Here is a 21,449-nt window from a genome sequence, read left to right as displayed (position 1 = left end):
CTCTCATTCTCCCCAGCTCAGCAACCTGCCTCGCCTCTTCGGGAGGCTCTGCTGAAGTGAGGCACTCGTGGGAGGGGGAGAGGGGAGGAGGGGAAAGGAGGGTAAGGCAGGGAGGAGACCGCTATGTGTTTGGAGCCTATGTGGTTACCGTTACCTCCCTCGCCGAATGGTTATTCCAAGGTTCTTTCGGTGTGTGCGTGGTGGAGAGGAGTTAATCGTCACCCAACGTTGCGAGGGTAGTCTCGCGAGTGAGGTGGGCCTTCCGAGCAGAGAACCGTGGCTTGGATACGGACGACGTCCTCGTAATCCCTCGTAGCTCTTCGTTTCGAACGTCCGCATCTCTCATTATTCTACCTCCTGCCCCCCTCTTGACTCAGCCCCCCCCCTCCGGTTTCTACCGCCGGCGTGCCTCACTGGTGAGGCCGGGACACATCACCCCGGAGGAGTCTTCCAACTGCCTTGGTGGGGCCAACACACGCTGGACACGAATCTCTCTTTTCCTCGAGGAGTATGTGGTTCTCCGTTTCGTATAAGGAAACGTAGTCAAGGACCCAAGACAGAGAGGGAGAGAGATAGGGTGGGCGGAAGTGTTTGTTATTTTATTTCTGTTCGTCGACGACGTGGACACGGGAGGCAAGTGCTCTCCATTTGACTCGGTCTATTGATCTTCCAAGGTCTGAGGCGTTTAACCGAAGAGGCGAAGAGAGACTCGACTTTTGTGTGCCCCCCCAGGAGGTTTGACGGAAGGAGGGATTGCACTGCTTTGTTGATTTTGTTGTTGAGTGTGGGGAAGATGAAGGCCAACTGGAGGTCGGTTGGCGTTCAGCTGTTTGTGGCGTGCTTGATTTGGCCGCTGTTTCTCGGCGGCGGGGTCAGGGGTCAGGCAGACGAGGACGACGGCGGAGGATCCTTGGCCTCCAGTTTCCTATCCGGTCAGTGAACTTAACCTACCTCTCTTCCTCTTAAAAATACTCTCAATGAAACTTCTCCACAGTCGCGGCGCGCATAAGGTCATTCTAATATACTCTATTTTCCGTGTTTTCATCGAAAGTTTACTGTGGGTAAACTAGTTCCAGCTTTCATAGTTTTAGTACATACTGATTGAGGGGTTGAGAAGCCAAGGGGTCTAAGCTAGGGCGAGATTAATTGCGTTGTGCGTTTAGGGGATAAATCCGATTCTTACTCAATCTCACGTGGGTGAGAAGAGGGGCCCTGGCAAGTATCACTTATTTTTTCCCCATGAAAGTGTAAGTAACAGTGATCTTAAATACTAGTCCTAGCTAATCTTAAATAAAAATAATGAAAAAAATTATTTTTCGTGAATCCTACGCATTGAAGCATAGATTAACGTATTTACACTGAAAATACGCATTTTGGACAATCTCAGAGGTTAGAGGTGGGGAGGAGGGGGTTGAGGTAAATCTCACCATGTCTCACTAAGGAGGGAGGGGGGATCCAAAAATCGCCAAAATCTCCTTACGTTGTTAATGGACGCCCCCTTATATATGTGTTTAACGTCCGTATTTGTCAGTAAAACGGCTGTGACAACATTTCAAAAAGTCTGAGCCTTTTGAAAATCTTAAATCTACCTTTCTACTTAGGCAATATGATAAAATAGATGTGTTTTATTTTCATTCATATCAGGATATACCGGCGACAGGGATGGTTATGGGGTTGTATCTGATAGTGGATGGTTTATAACATGAAATGTATTGTTTTGAGTGCAAGTGACTTTTTTCTAGCCTGTGTTAGGCACAGAAATTAGATGTATAGTTTATATTTTTATTAGAAAATTTGGCAGCAGCCCATCTAGAAAAGTGACATTGCTCTTTCATGAAGCTATATTAAAAATATAAAGTGTGGGAGGCGGGTCGGTTTTATTACCTATATGGTGCCCCTTATTTTCTGAGTTCAAAATTATTAGCTCTCGATTCCCAATTTTGTCAGAATGTCTCTAAAATATGCTACTGCAAAATTTTAATGAAATCGGAACAGGCAGTTCTAACATCAACTATGGGCGTTGAGTATGTACTATTTGTATTTTACATCATTTCACAACGAATTGTAGTAGCTAACTAACTAAAATTTCAGCTCGGAAAGTCGGAGATTACGTTCATACCTACTTTAGCAATGGTAGAATTCCTATCACACTGTAATGGCATACTAATGCTCCGATGACTGGCTGGTGACAGAAGGCGGATCACAGGCTAGTTTGCCTGATTACATAGGGGTTGAGTAGCCGAGGGGTACAAGTTATTTGTTTTTCTAACCAAAGTTAGGCATAGAAATTAGGTAAAGAAAACGGGATAACTCGATGTACTCGATGTTTAGTATTGCATTTTATTTTCCACTCGGTGTTTGCTCATAGATGCGCTCCATTCCATCCATTGCCAAGAAGATTTTGTAGAATTCTTTTACCAATTTCTCTACCGACAGAAGGAGATTAGAATCACTTGAGTGATTCCCTAAGTTGTTTAATTTTTCCAATAGAACGCTAAATTTTGGTTGATTGTCGCGGTAATTTAAGGAAATATTGGAGTCCGTTCGAACTCCTGAACTGTCACATCCTCCTATCCATTCCACAGAAGAATTTAAGGCTGGCGCGTGCCATGTCCTTGAGTGTCATCCATGAGGTCTTTGGCCACGAAGGCATGTTAGTATACGTAAAAATTCGTGGGATAGGCTGGTTGGGAGAGGGGAAGGTTAGACTTGCCACGTGAAAAGACAAAGAAGAAGTCATTCCTCTCCCAAGTTGTGTTTTGGCGTGGCGAGTTTGACTTACCACTTTTGACCGGCATTGTTACGGTTTAAACCCAGGTAGTGAGTGTTTTCTCTTACAGAAGGAAATGCTATAATATAATCGCATGCAAGGAGAAAGTCAAAATCCTAGCCATAATAGCGGGCAATCTGTGAGTCAAATATCCGAGAGCTTCCTTTTGCTTTTGTGTTTGTTGCCTTTCCGGGTAATACAATCTTTGGAAAATATTAACGGGAAATAGTGCCGGCGAGTGCTCCTTAGCCGCTTGCAAACAAGATTGCAGCCAAATTGTGCGATTTCCGGCCTCTGTGTTCAGTGATATCTTATCCCATTGTGAAGGATATTACTCACCTGGCGTGACTCTCTTTATTCCAACTCTTCCGGGCTATTGAAACATTTTGCAATATTTTAATAAAAATTTCTGAGGCAGCAAATTTTTCTTAGACATTTCCTTGGGTCATAGAAGTAAATTTGTACTTTATTTTGAAGTTGGTGCAACTGCTTTAAGTTTTATGATAAAATTTTTGCTGAGACATTTAAATTTATTTTCTAACCTTGAAAAGATCATTGTAACGCCGTAAATGTTCTTATGCACTGTCGATCTTCATTATTTTGTCTTGAATGCATTTTTTAAAACACGTGCCCTCAGAATATTTTAATAATCGCGTTAAATATTTTTAAAATCCTTTTGAATTCACCGCTCATAACTTACTATCTGTACTCTACTTATTTTGATAGGACTTGTTTCGTCATTTTTAAAGAACACTTCTTCATCGCTAAGTATGTTTAACTTGGCCTAAGGTACTCCTCAATGTGAGTCAATTTATTAATGGCCCCATTTAACCGGGTGATTAGTTGAATTGTAATAGTGATTGCGATGATATATTCTCGAATTCGGATAATTTTGAACTGTATAAATAGCAATCTAATTTTAATTTGTTTGCTGATAGTAATTGATTTCACTTGAAGAATGATATTTCTATTCTAAATAATTAATATGGAAGGAAGTGAGACACATGTTTCTAACTCCAATAGAGTATGACAATAAAAAGTAATTTTGAATTCAATGGATCGGCATAAATATTTTGGAGTCTATTATTCGGCAACTAAGTCATGTATTGCTCTACTTATGCTCTTACTTAATTTAAATTAGCTGAGTGTGAGTTAACGGAGCGTAATTTTCCGCAAATGATTTTCGTCCTCAATTAAAGTACGCTGTGATCCAAAAAATGAAGGAGATTGAATTCGGATACGAGAACTTAGCATTGATACAGAGGATAAGTTTAAAAGACTTGAGTCCCCCTAACGGTCATGCGGGGAAAGTATTTCCGCGAACTATCATTCACGTCTGGCCTCGATTCCGAGTCTCATCCTGCAAGTGGATGCATTGAGCGTTTTGAAGCCAGTCCTCGACCTTTTTCCGATGAAAGAACTCCAATTGAACATCTATGATCTTTGAAAGACTTCGTTGATTTTTGTTTGCGTTGTGGCTGTAGTAAGGGTCCAATAGCAAAACGAATAATTATGATAGTTCATTGGGATTCTTAATATCGTGAATACATACATTCATCCACTTTTAACTCGTAACAGTTGGCAATGATATGCTTATCTAGTTAATTCATCTTCTGGAAGAGTAATATTTTATGTTTACCAGTTCCGAGCTCAAAAATTCGCAACTCATCGTCAGGAAATATCACATGAATGTAGACATTTATAATGGATCCCAAATGGCTTCACTTTTGGGTATTATGCGGTGGTATCCTAAAAAAATACGAGTTCTGTTTTTTTATGCTTTCAATACTATATTTTATGCTTTGAAGGTGAATAATTATTTATGTCAAGGGTTCATTCGTTTTAATTTTGAGACAGGAAACTTGTTTATCATTCTGAATGACATGGTTTTATAAAGAAAATATGGGTGGGTAATTAGGCTTGGAAATGAGTTCGAGTGGTAGTATAGCCGGAATACGAAAATTTAACATTAAAAAATTTATTTTGCAACACGATTCCCTTTTAAATCTACGACATGTTGTGAAATCTTCTTGGCATTATTTGAGTTCTTAAAGTGATGTTTGTTCCTTGACTGTAAAATCAACAGATATACCCAGAAGTTAATTCAGAGGTTGAAGTTACCCCTTGGGAACTCATGCGTGCCTTGTAAAATCTAGCGTGATACCTTTCCCATCCATTTAATTGCTTCTGGCGATGAAATTGCTACAACAGGTAGAAAAGGATGCGCTCAATGCTATTTGCAACATGTGAAGAATTTGAATCATAGTAATTATTCTCAACATTATAGAATATAACTTTTTCTATCTAAAGTCTAAGTAACACATATCCAATAGAGCTTAAATCCAAGTTAAAATTTGGGGACAGTATCCAATTTAAATATTTGATCGCTTAAGAATGGGTGCTGCCCAGTGACAGAAAATGACCGTAGTTTTTTTCTGATTGGATTTCAAACTTAGGAAGGTAATTTGTATAGGGGGAACAGAACGTTAATGAAGTATTCGTCGGCATGTAACATGCTTAGTTATCTTTCTTTCTTCCACGGGCACTGAAATACATGGTTATTTTTGTAACTCCAGGGTTTTAAAGGAAGTTAGTCTTGTCGGTAATAGGGATGGGTTAAATTGTAATTATTATTTTGCGGAGTTATTAACTTTGAACGGCGAAGCTGCCGAATTATTACTAGGATAATTGTGAATCGAAAGTATATTCGCAGAATACCCTGCGTGTGTGGTCGCATGGTTCAATGTAATTTTTAATTTGATCGAAAAATTCAACTTTAACAGGCGCAAAGCAAAAAGTGGGATATACTCGTTTGAATCCTTCACTTTCTTTTGTTACCATCAAGAGGCATAATGGTTATGGAAAGATTAATTAAAACTAATAAGCTTGAACTGAAATACAGTAAAATTCCAATATTTTGGTTGGTATTGGTGTGTGAGGAAATGTTCTCGAGTACACGTAAGATTTGTAAGTTAGTGGGAGTTTAACTGCATTTTCTCCACGGTCCATAGAAATTCACCCTGGCTGGGACAACAATGCAATGAGCCGATAATATGATATAGGTGTAGACACACTTTATACTCCCTAAAGTTTTGATGACGACGTGTCTTCTCGTAAAAAATACGTTTGCGCAGCAGGATATTAGTCATTCACAGAGTCGAAGCTAATTTTGGAATGTTCCTGCGATACCGTGCTGTATATTTGTATATTTGTTTCTAAGTAAATGTTCCCTCGCACTTATTGTGTCTACACGGGGGTTGATTTGATACCTGTGGTGGGCCTCTCCTCGTACTAAGCCATTGCAGTGTAGATTTGCGACTAGTAGAGGGTCCACTGATTTCCCTGGTTAAAATTTAATTTTTTTCAGATGTGATCGCAGCCAGAAATGACGCCAATAGATTATTTATTTAGTGGGAGTAAATTGAATATTCTTAGGGACCTGAAGCCTATATCCTTAGACCCATAGTCGAGGAAACTCAAATCTGCTCTTAAGTTGCCGTACCCAAACCTTGAAACGATAGTTGAGCTGTTGTAATGCAAATTTTACTCATCTTATGGTGGATTAGTTTCAGTTTGTTTTTGTTTTTAGGTATATTTTACGTAAATTGCTTAGAAGTTGCATTTCGTTAACCAGGAGAAGATGAAAAAAATTCCTATAAATCGACCTCAGCACCTCAAGACAAAATTGACACCTTCAATTTAGGTGGAATACTGTCCCCAGACGTCCTATTATTTATCACGACGTCTTCATTTTTAGAAAGCCTCTTTATGCTTCACCTAGGATTTGAAACCAAGACTCTCTTATTTAAGAAGGTTTACGTTCTTCCAATTAGGATACGTCGATACGCCCACGAGGTCATGCCCATCTCCAAAATGACTGTTCTTCCCCGAAAGATGGCTATCTTTCGCACGATACGAATTGGGAGAGAAAGCATCGCGGATAGCGTGATTGATGGGAGAGAGAGGTTGGCTTTGGGATTTGTTATTAGTGAGGCGGTTTGACTCCCCATTGCCGCCTCTCGCTGCATTCCGTGCCGCGGTATGATCTTCATTTGAGGCAGTATGGTGACCGCGAGGCGATTTCTAGGAACAATGGATAGCGGTGACTCGCGGTTGCGGTGATGAAGGGGGAATTGAGGCTAGTGAGAAGGAGGTGTGGGGTGGGGGAGCAGTTAGAAGGTGGCTTGTTTTGATGAACCGGCAACCTTAAAGTCAGCGGCGAATGACGCTGGAGACATTTCGCGAGTAAGAACGAACTTCGCCGTTTCGCAACACAGTGTCACACCTTGTTGATCTCACTTAGGATTTTGAATACGCTGGTAATGAGTTGAATAAAATTCAGAATACGTGAGTTAGCTTTGTAGTGGCAAGAAATAACTTTGCACTCGTGTACGAACTATATGTGAAAAGTATTATTTACATCATCATCTTTTGCCGCAAAAGTATTTCAGCAACATTTGTCCATTCCTTGCAACTTCTCTGAGGAATAACACGAACAGTGTTTCATAAATAAATCCAATTTATTAGAGTATTTCAGAAGGATTTTTTTAAGGAATTGATGGAGATTATATTAGATGGAGAAAGAAATTATATGGAGAAGACCATGGAATTTTGGTAGCGCAATTAATTGTAAAAATTAAATCTGAAATTATCATTCTCATGTAGGCACAAACATAATTTGGCCATTGATTATGGACATGCCTCTTGCGCTTACTTCGTGGAAAATCGAGTTGAAAGGTTCTCTTTTTTAGCCTTATCCTGTGGGATTGCAACCACATCTAATGCAATGTCGCATTGTTGAACTGGAAAAAAGGAGTACTTTTGTTCTCTATATTCATAAACGCTAACTGGTTACTCAAATGCCTCTATAGTTCAGTTGTTGAAAGAAATTGTTACAAAATTGGTGGATTTTAATTTATGATCGAGTCAGAGACGGATTTTTTTCCTTGGCTTTATCAGCCTGTATTTTTGGCCTTGAATATAAAATTACATAAATGATTCTTACAATTAGCTCATAAAATTTTATTCCTGACTTCTGGCGTAGAAGTTAGGAATTCGATTTGTGTGATACATTACGGTCTAAAGCTGTCAGCATGTTTAGAATTATATGAGGAATTCATGTTTATGAGCGTATTATGATTGTCAGCATAATCGATATGTTACTAGTTTATTCTTAATCAACCTCAGTAGCCACTGGCCAATAAAGCTTGTTTTTGCACGAATTTTTAAATGTTATGCCTCTTAATTTAAGGTTATTTTTATTTCTTGTGTTCTAGTACATATTCCAGGAAAACTTGTTACTCCTACTTAAGACTTATGTTTTAAATGTGGTAGATGTAGAGATACAGTAAAAACGATAATTTTAAAAGCTCGCTCAAACTGCTAGTAATGGCACCATAAGGCTAGTTTTTATTCGTCATTAGTTTTTATTCATTCGTCAGAATGACTGTTTTAATGGGTTTGTGTTTTCTCAGACGCCTTATTAGCATTTATGCAATGTTAGCTCTTCTGAACTCTCTTCCTTACAATATTCTCTTTCTCTTCCTGGGCTGCAAAACTTCCTTCTTCTCCACTCGTAAATTTCAAATTTCCTCTGGTCATTCATCCTTTAATGAATTACTATTTCTAACAATTATTTGCTGTACCCGGTAGAGTGTACCGATTGCATTATTGATACCTTTTTTTTCAGCGAATGCTTTGAATCATATTGTCTCTATCATTTCAGTTTTTTTTGCATTTAATCTCGTTGAACTGTTGTCACTTTCCACACTTCATCGTTTCAGTTAAAGCTCCCCCGAGTAATCTGAAGCTTATCAATGGCAATGCCGCTATTATTTTAGGAGCAAGCTTCGTGGAAGATAATTCGTTAATTCAACTGAACCTTTATTTCAATATATTTCTCGGTAGAGACTCATGTTGTTTGTAGGCAAATAATATTTCAGTAAGCTCGCCCTCGACTCAATATTCGAAAACCAGTCTTCACCATAAAATTGGTAGGTTTATATTTATTTATTACCAAAACATTGAAAAGAGCACAGATTGGCCTTTTACATCGAGGTTTATTAAAAATTTCAACAATTACACGTGCACATGCCTTGGATAGGGGCAACCTACCAAGGCGGTGCTCGAACCCGCGATCTCTTTGGTGACCGGCTTTACCCCGTCGTCACCAATGTCGTCAATTTATTAATTAAAGGTATTGGAGTCTTAGCGCTTTGTGACGTATAATGCGAGGTTATTAGGAGAATTTGCCATTGAAAATCGACGAACTGACCGTCGGCAATCCCCAATGGTCGTTGTTAGCTTTGACCATCTTTCATACTGCATAGGTGCACACGGATTATTTTTGGCCGGCATATCTGGATGGCCCATCAAACAAGCGCGCAGTAGGGTATGAGTGGTTGAAGAGAGCCGGGCGGGGAGGAAGTGGGAGTTGTTGATTGCATTTTACGGGAACCGGTGTTGTTGGAGGGGGTGCGTTGAGGTGAGTGGGAGGGGGGTGAAAGGGGAGGGATAAGAAGGGGGGGAAGAAGCCCCTTGAGAGAGCCGCCCTTTGGAGGTGAAGGTCGAGGAGGGACAGGAGAGAGGAGAGGTTGCGGTTGAGGGAAAGAGGAGAGGGGTAAAAGAATTGAAGGATACCAGAGAAACCTACCTTCCCACGCAATGCGTGGTTGCTTCTTTAAGGCGACTCGAGAAACGAAGTGTATGCCATTATCCGTGAACCTATATAAAAGAGGGTGCCTGTTTGTTTGTCCGGTATGCATTTATATACGACTGTGAGGATTGCAACCAAAGTTAGTACGTAGGTGCATCTCATACTCCCAAAGCCCTTAGTGTTACTGCTGGTGGTGTCCAACTCGTCCTTTTCGTCGTCTTTTCACTATCGTTTGTTACGTTACGTCATGCAATTTTTCTGGTTTGACATCCTGCCGGGTAGGCACACCTCTTGACACTCTAAGGGAAAACACAATTCAAAGGATTATACACTTAACTTCTACGCTTAATACTTAAATACACTTAATCCTCTCGGTGCAAACCTTTTTCTAGGGTATGCGTTCACACGATATTTTTGATCTTCGCACACATCGATACACATAATGTTCAATGTTATAGAGGAGGTTTAAGCTGATCCCGCGATATAGGAAAATCATTTTTTCCTTTGTTTTCTGCTACATGTGTAATTGTGTATACCATAATCATACCAGATTTGTTACTTAATCAAGAAATCCTGCCATGTAATCATTTTCATGAAGTTCAAAGTTTCTCTCTCCTCATGGTACCGAGGAACTCCGGGTGGTCTGCTAGTTATTATTAAAATATTCTGCCGTTTAAGGTAGCGTTTCAATGGAGTACTTCAAAAGAATTCTGGGAGCCTCTCCTTGCTTCAAGCACTTACCTCTTCGATTCACTGTGAGGTTTACTCCTTTTCATTCTATCTAAATTCCTATTTATCTTCCTTCCTCTCCCTCGTTTATCTAACATAATACTCTTTAGCACCATTTATATGCCACTGTAATGAAAATTTCATTGTATGCTTCGTAGAAGGTTATCAAGGATTTCCACCGGGTCAGGTTCTCCATCACGGCGACGTTTCAATGAAAGTGGCGTCCATATTTATCAGGGTATCATTCCCTGACGACGATGACCTCTTTAGATTCGAAGAGGACGTTCTAGGCTTAAATGTTTGAAGACATTGAGGGCAGAGATGACACAGAAAATATCATTTTGGAACTGTGCTATATTTCGAGGTCCGACAATAACGATAAATGGATACATTCTGGATACATTTTTTAACGCAAAGAGGTAGGCAGTTCGTGTTTTTTAATTTCATCAGTATATGCTTGCATATTTGGTTTAATTTATGCTTAATTTTGCTTCTTCTATGGATGGCCGCAAAAAATGGGCCATGCCATTTCTTCCGGGAAATTGAAAATTTAAAATCCGCATTTCCCTAGAGCATCTTATGGCGATAAATCTTAAATAAATAAGCCTCAGCGTTCGGGAAATGTTATTGATGATTAAATGTATCATTTTGAAAAAAATCTGATTTCATGAACCTTATACCTTACAAATCGCGCAAAAAATAAAACTTAAGTATACTTGTCCCTGGACGAATTGTTGAGTTGTTGAAAGTGCGTAATGCCGTTTAAGTCAAATATCTTTGATTACACGAAAAGGGACACCTCAACTATACACTCAAATGTATTGACACCTCAACTAGCTGGATAAAGCCGTTTCATAAAAGAAGTTTCCATTGCAATAAGCTGTCTTATCGACGAAGTACGTAAGATAACGGTTTGGGCCTCTATATAACCTACCTTGAAGTAGACTCGTGAAATCTTCCTTTTGCCTACAACCGCCGTCAGTGGCGGAACCAGGTGGGTGGGATGACAGGGGTCATGTCTCCTCGCAAATTTTAACCAAATTTTTAAATTTTTGTGAGTTTTATAGTTTTTGTACCCTTAAATGTCTAAATTTTTAAAATTTTGTCTGTTTTTAGGAATGATAACGAAATTTTAGGCTCCAAAATGGGTAAAAAGTGGTTATTTTAAAAATCTCACTCGGGAGGACGATGCGGAGGGGTATTCCATACTCCCCGGACCCATGTCATGACCCCCCCCCCCCCCCCCCACATTTGATGCTGAATCCGCCCCTGACCGTTGTTTCTCGATGCGTCTTTACTGATTCCGTTTTCATCTTAACATCTTGAACTCCCTATTTGATCAGGTTGCGTAACACATCACAATCGAGGTGTGGTGAAGGAGAAAACGTGCCCGTGGGGATATCGAGATCTCAATCCCTATGGACACCAACACTGTCATCGTCGCGGGAATGCGCTCTCGTTTTCTCTGGCGGTAAAATTGTGTTAGTTATTTGCTCTAAATATCTGTTATACCTTTTTAGAGTTTGTTGTATTTTTTCTAAACACAAGCCAGATCACACAACTAGGTTTCTGGATAGTCCTTCGCGTCGATTCATCTTCGTGACGATGATTTCACATTTTTCAATAGACGTCTTCAGATTACCAATGATAACAATTCGTAACTTCCACAATTCATCTAAAAAAATTACAACCATTGTCGGCTATCAAACCATTGTCAAGTACATAAACACATACACACATGTTGTGCACATGTATTTATGTACTTCATAATGGCTTGATAGCAGAAACCGATCTTAATAAAAAAAATAATTTGTGAATAATTCAGGAAATATTATCATTACTAATAAGGAGCCCTTCCACCACTTTGAAGATTCTTTTTCAATTTAAGGCTGCAACTACTGCAACGCCGACGGAAATGTCGCGACGAAAATGAATCGATGCGGAGGACAACCCGAAAACCTATCTGTGCATACTGCACCACTTTGAGGAAGCCTCCATCAACACTCAAGCCTGTTTTCTTTTTACTTCTCTTGGATAATTTCTCTCAATTACTTCATGGCTAAGCCGAGATATTTATTTCTCAATCGTCTTCGTGGGAAATTTTGTTTTTTTTTCTTTCACCATACTTTCCTCTTACAACGAGTTGTTATTTCTTGAAATGTCACCAATACACCGTGTTCTTTGAGATACTTCGGTGTTCAATTCTTTTACGTCTACTCTACTGTACATCTCTCCTACAATCCGTCCATTTTTTCTTGAGGATCATCTTCAACACTCAGTCTTGCAGTTTTCGAATATCTCTGATAATTTATTCTAATTTTCAATACTCCTGATGCGATTCGCGACATTGGCCACAATATTTTTTCTCATAAAGCTCTCTTGTAATTAATTTTATTCTCTTCGTCCAAAGAGCGGTGTTCTTGTAAGCCGTCTAAGTTTTGACTGTTTGAACGTTGTAATATTTTGTGCTTCTTTTTTATCATGGATTGGTGTAGTTTAGATAGGCATGTTTATACCAATCGCTCCATTCCCTCTCTTGCCTTATCCTTTTCTCATATTTGAGTCTTGGCTTTCGTGCAATTTTTTTCATGAATACTGGGTGAAAGGATAATACATTGGTTATATAAGGATACTTCCTTAAAACTTTCGCGTATACTTTGGGCTTCCCTTCAAAAAGCGACCAGCATCGGTCGGGAGACGTAGGGGTCACTCGAAAGTTCACGCAGCGACAAAGCCCAAAAGTTTTTTAAAACTTATATAAGGATAATGTATTCCGGCCAGTTTATTAAATTCGAACCTACATATACGTACCGCCTGCCGCCGCTTTAGCTGCGTGGCGTGTTACGACATCAATCGTGAACCTGACATGTTTATGTATTACAAGAGCTGGGAGTTTTTCTAGGTTCGGAATTCGCTGTCTCTAAAGCCAGAATCACACGATCATTTTTTTTCGTCGCGAAAGTGATCACTATCGAAATCACTTTTCCCGTCGCGAAAAGCAATCGCTCTTGTGATCATTTTTCTGAATCACACGGTCACTCCCGCCGTCGCTTTTCGCATCATTTCCAATATCACAGCTCGTTGTCATAGGACCCACATCACAAAATTATATAGCGTGTTTGTTTATTTATGTCCTTCCCACAATTGTCAAACATTGCGCTGCAATCGCTCCATAGGGGAATGCGTTCCGATTGGCTGATATGGGGTTTTAGTGACGGTTTTAGCGACGGAAAAAGCGACCGGACGAGTGATGAAAATTAGCGATGGGAATCCACATCGCGATCGCGAAAAACAATTGCCGCCGACGATCATTTTGCGCAGTAGTCGCGATAGTGATCACTTTCGCGACGAAAAAAAATGATCGTGTGATTCAGGCTTAATATTCTCCAATAATTGCAGTGTTTACCCAGCTACAAACTCACGGTAGAACATTTTCTCTAAAACTCTCTCGCATGGGGCCAGAATTAAATAGGATTTTCTTCGAGTAATGTTAATGTTTTACACAGGCGATACGTTTACACACTGGTCATTGTTTAAAATGCGTGAGGTTTATCGTATTACCATCTTCATACTGCTTTCTGTTAGGCTTTTTTCAGCTGTTTCAACCCCTACTCGTAAGCGCCTTTGTTTGTGTTGAAGATTTACGTTTTTCAGCGAAGAAACTAAATATTTTATTGCATTTAGCACAGCAAATGAGTAAATAATGACTTTTAATCTGTACTCATTGCTCATTCATTTGAAGAAGTGATTAATTATTTATCGTGTTGTACTCTAAAATCAACGGTAGCATTACTTACCATCATGTTAGTTAGAATTAAGAAGAAAAATTAGATGGGGTATGTTTGCACTCTTCCCTTGGGGCTGGTTTGCGCATTATAACGCCTTAGTATTTGCGTTTTTTCACATTTTTTAGGGACTACTAAAAATATATGGAAATATTAAATGCATTGAAATGTTTACAGGAAACTTATCTATTTGCTAGCGTAAGTCTATATTTCGTGGAATATTTGAGAAAAAAATACAAACTCAACCATGAAGTAGTTACGTTTGTATCTCCTCTTTGCTGCAAACATTTTTCTGTTATGCAGCATACATTGATAGCTTTATTCTTAAGCGTTTCACAACATAAAGAACTTAATGGTTAATCTCTGCTCTGGTGATGTGTTAAATGGCGTTGCCGAAAAACTTTTTTCATCGATTTCATTAGTAAGGAATGTTGCAGGTATGCAGGACTTTTCTTCTTTGATAACCATCCCGTACGGCCTCATTATAAATTCATGTATTTATAGAGTCAAGTTAGCTCGATTAAATAAGACGATGGACAAACGTTACAGCCCGTTACGTGGCCGATTAAAATTCACGTGAAATATTTACGACTCCAAAACTGTGAACGGAACCTCCGGGCCAACGATGATGTGAGTGAAAGTGCGCTGCCGTGGTGTCGTTGAACTTCGATTTATATTGCTCTCTACATGAATGCGTTTAGATCTCATTTAAGACTTCATGTGTTTGATCATGATCGCTGGAGGTTGTAATTTTTTGTCCCCTCTTCACTGCGTAGAGCTGCTCGGGATATCCTCTTCAAAGAGTCTCGCACGTGTGAATTTACGGCTAGGTACCGTATTTCCGCAACACTCGCCGAAGCGTGATGAGCATCAAATATTTCTTGCGGAAATTTTTAGCGAAGACCTATATTCACGAGAGCGTGCAATTATGCATTCCCGGTCGTGGAAGAATCTCCGCGTGGCACTTAACTGTTTCTTTTTTGGAGTTTTCCTAATTACTGTTTGCGAGGAGGCGTGGAGTGGCATTATTCTTCTAGATACCTCGCAATAATAGGAGATGGACTCCGTTCTTCAAGCAATACGTGGTGAGATCCCTCGAAGTGACGGGAAAAAAACTCATCCTGAATTTCTGTATTATCTCATTTTCATCGTATAATATCAAGGAAGCAATCTCAATTCTATGCGTCTAGTGCTTGTTTTTAGTTTTTGCGAAACGTGTTGTTGTAAACTTGTGCCATATTTGAGCTATTGTTTCTGGGGCAGAAAAAGCTTATTTTTATTTCTCAATTTTCTTCTTGTTATTACCTGTGTAGTGTTCTAGTGTTGTTCGCTATATAGTATTAATTTTGTGGGCTGTAACTTAGTAAGAATTGTTAAAAGTAAATTTTCGGTTTTTTTTCATCAGAGTCTGTGGTGTACTAATATTTCTATGTTCCGCACATTTTAATTTAATAATAAGTAAAACTTTTGAATTCCACATAAATTAATTTCTGTGGAGTCAAAAAGCTTTAGTTTTCATCATGTTAAGTCGATTCCATGCAGTCACGCTCGAGACAGCGAATTAAATTTTATGTTTTTTGTAAAACTGTTTTTAGCTTCGTTACAATTAAGTGTTTACTTGGTTTCAGCTTTGTCTCTTTGGTTACATATACGAGGGCGTATTGAAAAGTAATATCTACTACTTTTTTAAAAATAGAAAATAAATTTATTCTCAACTTTGCTCACATAATTGGAAAGGCTGATTATTTAGCTATTTTTCTAAATAGTAGCCTTGATGATCGATTACTTTTTGCATCCATGTGATATTTGCATCATTTTAATACCGGCGCGGCGTCGTAGCACTCTCCCGCCGCGTCGCGAAGCCAACCGACGACTGCTTCTTGCACTTACATGTCTAACTTGCACTTCGGTCCCCAATTGAGCTTTTTGAAATCGGGAGGAAGGTTTTAGTCGCTCGGGGCAACTTCGGGCTGTAAGGAGTGAGGTCGATGATATCCCCACCGAATTAATTGAGTAGGGCTATCGCTTGATGTGACACAAGTAGACGCGCTTTTTCATGTTTTCATTGGTGAGCTGCTTAGGAGCCCACCCGGCAGACATCTTGTTGTAACCGAGGACCTCCGACACAGCATTCTGCACGGAGAAGTATCCACACTCGTCATGAAGATCTTACTTTATCTCATGGAGGGTTATTCTGTGGTTATTGCACACTATCTCGTCAATTCGAGCCGTTGTTGATTCCGGGAAAATATGGCCTCCCCGTCCGCTGTTCATCGTGGAACTTTGCCTGTCCATCAGAAGATTCCCGGCACCATTTTCGCACGTATTCGATGTCCATACATATCTTACCGTACAGTCCCACTAACTGGCGACAAATTTCTATCGGAGAAACCTTTTTTGCTTCCAAAAATCGAATTACTCAGCGTAGTTCGCACCTGGCGGGCGAGCTAAGAGTGCTCTCCATCCTAAACGACTGCTAAGCAGCGTCTGAGCGGCCTAAGGTCAAGTGGGTAGTTCTACACTTTGGCTAATGAACCAAGGAATTCAGTGCTGTAGTCATATTTTGTCTAGCGACTCGCGTTAGGAAATGACGTTGTTGGACACCTTACTTTTCAATATTCGTATTTTCTATAGCTCGATTCCGAACCCTAAAAGCGATTATAGTGGTCTTCTTCCCGCTACAGTTAGTGGATGCATTAAATATCAATTCCGATCTCGTAGCTGTCTTCTTAGGCGGTTCCAATAAATGCAGTGGGGTGGTATGCATCGAATGAATAGTTCCGTGTAGTGCATTCTGTATCGTCGTCACCAGTGGCCGCGTCTCTGCGTTCGCGCCTTCTCTTCGCAGGTGTCATGGTCAAGGGACTGACTAGGGCTCGCCGTTACTACACTGTTCTTGAAAGGTAATGAGCGCGAGGGAGGTTGAAGGACTCAAGACGAAGAATGTGAGCTAATACCCAGAATAGCGGTTGTATCCCTGTCTTCCTTGCATCTGAATGCAGTAGCGTAGCCGCGTGTGGTATTTGAATCCCAAATCCAACGTTGATTTCCGGTCTTGATACTGTTAAACTAAAGTTTGATATATCGAAAGGAAGAATTGAGGCCCTCATTACGATGTAGTTTTGGCTTACATTATCGTTTGAAATAGATGGTCGTGAATACTCGCAAGTCTCTCCATTATGACTTAACTTAGCGAAAGCCAAGTCGCAGAGCGATGTGTTGGTCGCTGTGCGCTTAAAAATAATGAACATTTAATTTTATTGTCCATTTTTTAAAGAAAAGATTTGGGGTGCATAAAATAGTGAAATGCTATTTATTATAATTACTACGGTAATTTTTTAGCATACCGTACCCATGTAGCCGCCATGCTTAGGGTACCACGACACTCGCAACGTGATCTTGACTCGTGATAAATTTGTTGAAGTTAATTTAATACCAGGTTGATAGTAGACTCATTTTTTATGTTTAAGGAATCTATGAAATCCCAAAAATTACAGATCTAAGTGTAGATCGATTTTATATTTTTTTTGGCGAAATTCATAGAGATATCACTCTCTTACATTCAATGTTTCAATTCACACTTTGATGACAGTATCTTGCTTAAATTACCGATATTGACAAAACTTCATTTCATGCCATTTTTGTGAGACATTGGCTATTCATTTATTGTGTTTTTATTTCGGTACCTTGTGGTTTCCGGGCCATTATATTGGTAGAAGCAGATATATCGTTTATTAAAATTACCAATCAAATGTATGTGTGACCATTGTCACTTCTTTTTAATGAGGTGGCTGTAATTTTTGAGAGGGATTGTTGTGTCCAATCCTCCAAAATTTTCTTCAGGTCCAGACAATCCATTCTCAGCCATAAAATACTTACGATTAGACTTCCAGTGAGCTTTCCAACCTAATGTACTTCTCCGTTTAAACGGATATTTAACCGGGCTTCCAGTAACATCTCTTTTTGGCTGTTTTAAAGTTACTGTCACAGACAATAATATTCTCAGAAGATCACAAAATTGCTCCTAAAATTATATTGCAGTCAGCTTTATAAATATTTGGTTGAATATTAGTTTTGAGTGATTCCTCAAAGCTCTACACTACCAAAATAGTTGAATCAAAAAACTAAAATTCTACATTGGCGTATATAGTTCCTCATTTCGGATTGGGCCTCCCTAACTGTCACACTTTGGAGGATTGCTATCAAAAACTCGAGACATTGGCTTGGCACCAATGCAGAGCGTAACTCCGGCGACGAGAGGCAATTGCGCCTGTCTGGACACTTCAGGAATATTCGTAAAAATCAATTAGGCGATTTCGGCCCATTAGACTTGCTTCGCTCTATCTCTAACTCGGGCTAACGGTGCCCTACAGTAACAATAGATGATCATTCGATTATTGGAGGGAGGGCCAAGATCAATTTAAGGTAAGTTTAACTTATTTTACGTAAGGAAAATCCATGATAATTGTAAGCGGGAATATTTTGGCCCAACTTCTCATAATTTCTTGGAAACAAACAAACTTATCTAATTTTGAAATGCATTAGCAATGCAATTGAAGTGGTTTTAATCAATTGAAGATCATGTAACTTTAATGTAGGCTGTTTCTAAACCTCTGACATTTTAAAAACTGGATTTTTTTTTAATTTGGAGCAAAGTTACCTTCAATTGGGGTAACTTTAGCCCAGTATAATAAAAACATTCAAATATAGCTCTGAAACATAAGTTGGAACAAGTGTACCCTTACAAAATATTTATTAGTATTCTGTTTTCAAGTATCCTTGATTTTAACTTGTAAATTTATTTTATTCAGGTAAAAATGAAAAATAAAAAACACCTTTTATACTAGGTAAAATCATATTTTATTGCAATGAATCAATGAATATATAAACCGTAAACGTTCAAAATTCCTCCTAATATTAATCAAAAATTTAATTAACCTTCTTCAGAAGAAGTTTCATTACTGCCACTAATCGACTGACGCAAGAACTAAGTCGATATCTCAATGTAAAGGGCAAAATACAGAACTGCGAGTGTTTTTCCGTCCCTGGGCCAAAATTACCCCAATGGACGGTAAACGAATTATGTGTATGACGGAGTATCACTGCAAACCGTGGCCATGCCTTCGTGTATGATTTATTAAGCTAATTCTAGAGTGCGGTACTTAATATTTTAGTTTCCTCTTCCCTGCCCCTTCACCCTCCCTTACACGAGGACCCTAGAAGTATAAGAGCAGTTTCTAATATTTTGGTGATGAGTGCATATAATGGTTGGTAGAATACACGATATTGTTGTAACAAAGGGATAAAGGTGAAGCACTGCATTTTCGCTTACTTGTTTGATGACAAGTGAGGCCACAAAAACGAAGGCACAAAAAAGTAAACACTCACGGTTAGATTAAATTTTCGACCGTTTCTCGGTCTTCCTCGGGAAGGAGAGAAGTGAGGACTCATTGAATATATTCGTATTGATTCATTGCTTTTAATTTATATACTTATCAGTGATTCACTTGTATCACTTTGGTGCAAAAAAATTGTGTACCGCACCAAACTTTATCTGCAATTATCTCCAAAATTATCGAAATTGAATATGTACCCTTGGGATCTAGTGTCCTCAGATACGCTTTTGTGCAGTGGCGGATCTAAGGGGGATATAGCCCCCCTTGGATATCCAATTTACACTAGATAGAATGGTAATTTTTGTTCGGACCCCCACTACTCCTGGGAGATTACCCCTTACTTAGCCCCCGCATTTCCCTATCCTGGATCCGCTATTGCTTCTGTGGGAAGACGATGTGTTTACTTCGAAATAGATTTCGTCTTCATGAGCGCGAGTAATATAACCAACCGGCGACCAACCAGTCAGGTGAGAGGGAGATGGGTGGGGGAGGAGGAAGAGGTGCTCTTTGAGGGGGAGGGGGGCACGGGAGCGTAGCCAGCGCTTCCTGGTGTGGGTCGCTGGAAATCGCGCTGGGTGAAGGAGTGCAAGATCTCCCGGATCGCTACTCATAACGGTAAATTACCCATTCCCTCCCCTCCCTTCTCCCCCCACCTCTGCTTATAGCGTATACTACGCTTCTTCCCCTCCCCCACCCAACCCCCCTCTTTCATTTCTCCCCCCCCCCCGCCCTTTTATCCGAAATAGCAGGCGGCACAAACACGCCGATGGCTTTTGATGCCCAGGACCACCGCCGCGCGCCGTCGGGCCGTTTGGGTACATCATCATCTCTCGGAGTAAAACCCGTCCCAGCCTTGGCGGCCTCTTCTTTCTCCACCGGCCTGCTGAGGCCTCCTCAGTCCTCCGTTGTGGCATCGCTGAACCGCCCCCTCGACAGTTGGTCATTGGGAATACTCATCCTTCGGGGCAGCCGCCCTTTTGAAAAACCAGGAATGTCGGGAAACTCTGTAGAATTTCATTGACTTTGGGGTGTCAACGAAAATGACAGAAAATTTACAAAAAAAGTTGTTTTATCTCTACATTCGTTCTTTGATTTCAAAATTTTGATCGATGCCGAGATGTTTGGGAAAGTCCGGGAATATGTTGAGTGGCCATTATTTTTTTGCACGGGTCTTAGATCCACTAAAATTAAAGGTCTTAATGTTCTCTCATGAAGTATTCTTTTCTAATGATTATTGGAAAATAAATTGAAAATAAATTTGAGGTGCATCGTGGTGGAATTGCATAAGAGAGAAATGGCTTTTTAAGCTTTCCTGCTGCGCTTTGGTTTGATCCCTAGCTGTGCTAAATTCTTATGGGTGAATTTCTTATTCCTTCTATGATGCAATGAAGAAACACATGAAGATGGGCAGTTCTCTACCAAGCTTAACTTCATCTTAGCTTAACACATCGTAATTTTATCATCTCGTACTGCGTTGCAGGACTTGCATAGTGGTATTCTTTTGGAATATATTATATAATATTGTATAAATACAAAATCCTTCCGCGAAAATAAGCCATCGGACAGGCATTCGTCAACGTGGTTCAGGGGCGCATATATAATGGGGAAGGTCAGGGGGCTACCTCCGAAATAAGGAAATGTTTTAGCAATAGGGCTATTAACTACCAAACGTGTAGAGCTATCGCTGTACTTCTTGTCCATCCACGGTTAGTACCGTACTTCATTGATATATTTTGCTCGAAATTTATCCCAAAAATCAAATGTCATGGTGTGTCTTCGTTTAAAAGTGATTGACTAAATGCTATTGAAAAAAAAGCAACACACCTGAATTTGAGAAGCTTTATCGTCTAAACGAAGTATTCAAATTCAATGCAAAAAAAGCATACGATTGAAAATTTATTTCTACGTTGGATCATTTATTTTTTTTAAATTCGGCTTCTTAGCCATTTCCCATACTTAATTTTTTCTCAAAAAAGTATCTGTTTTTTTGCGCTTTAAATCAGGACGCCCAACATTGAGCGCTGGGCATTCCCGTAGCTTTCGTTCCAATAAATTGTAATTTTGATATTAGAAATCCAGATCTATTATTAACAGTCTTTAGAAAAAAAATTATT

The 21,449-nt window shown here is 39.6% G+C and overlaps 1 protein-coding gene across 2 annotated transcripts in view; it reads left to right on the top strand.

Moving 5' to 3' along the window:
* Positions 1-155: 155 nt before the first annotated feature.
* Positions 156-21,449, top strand: part of LOC124164068 (protein masquerade) — an 86,441-nt gene continuing 65,147 nt past the window's right edge. For both annotated transcript variants that reach the window (XM_046541238.1, XM_046541237.1), the window contains exon 1: positions 156-932. In XM_046541238.1, the coding sequence (XP_046397194.1) occupies positions 794-932 (139 nt within the window). In that variant the 5' untranslated portion in view covers positions 156-793. The remainder of the gene's footprint in view (positions 933-21,449) is intronic.

This window comes from Ischnura elegans, chromosome 8 (genome assembly GCF_921293095.1).
Source record: "Ischnura elegans chromosome 8, ioIscEleg1.1, whole genome shotgun sequence".
Classification (NCBI taxonomy): Eukaryota; Metazoa; Arthropoda; class Insecta; order Odonata; family Coenagrionidae; genus Ischnura; species Ischnura elegans.
The sequence above is the reverse complement of the archived record's forward strand: the minus strand, read 5'-3'. Positions and strand labels throughout refer to the sequence as shown.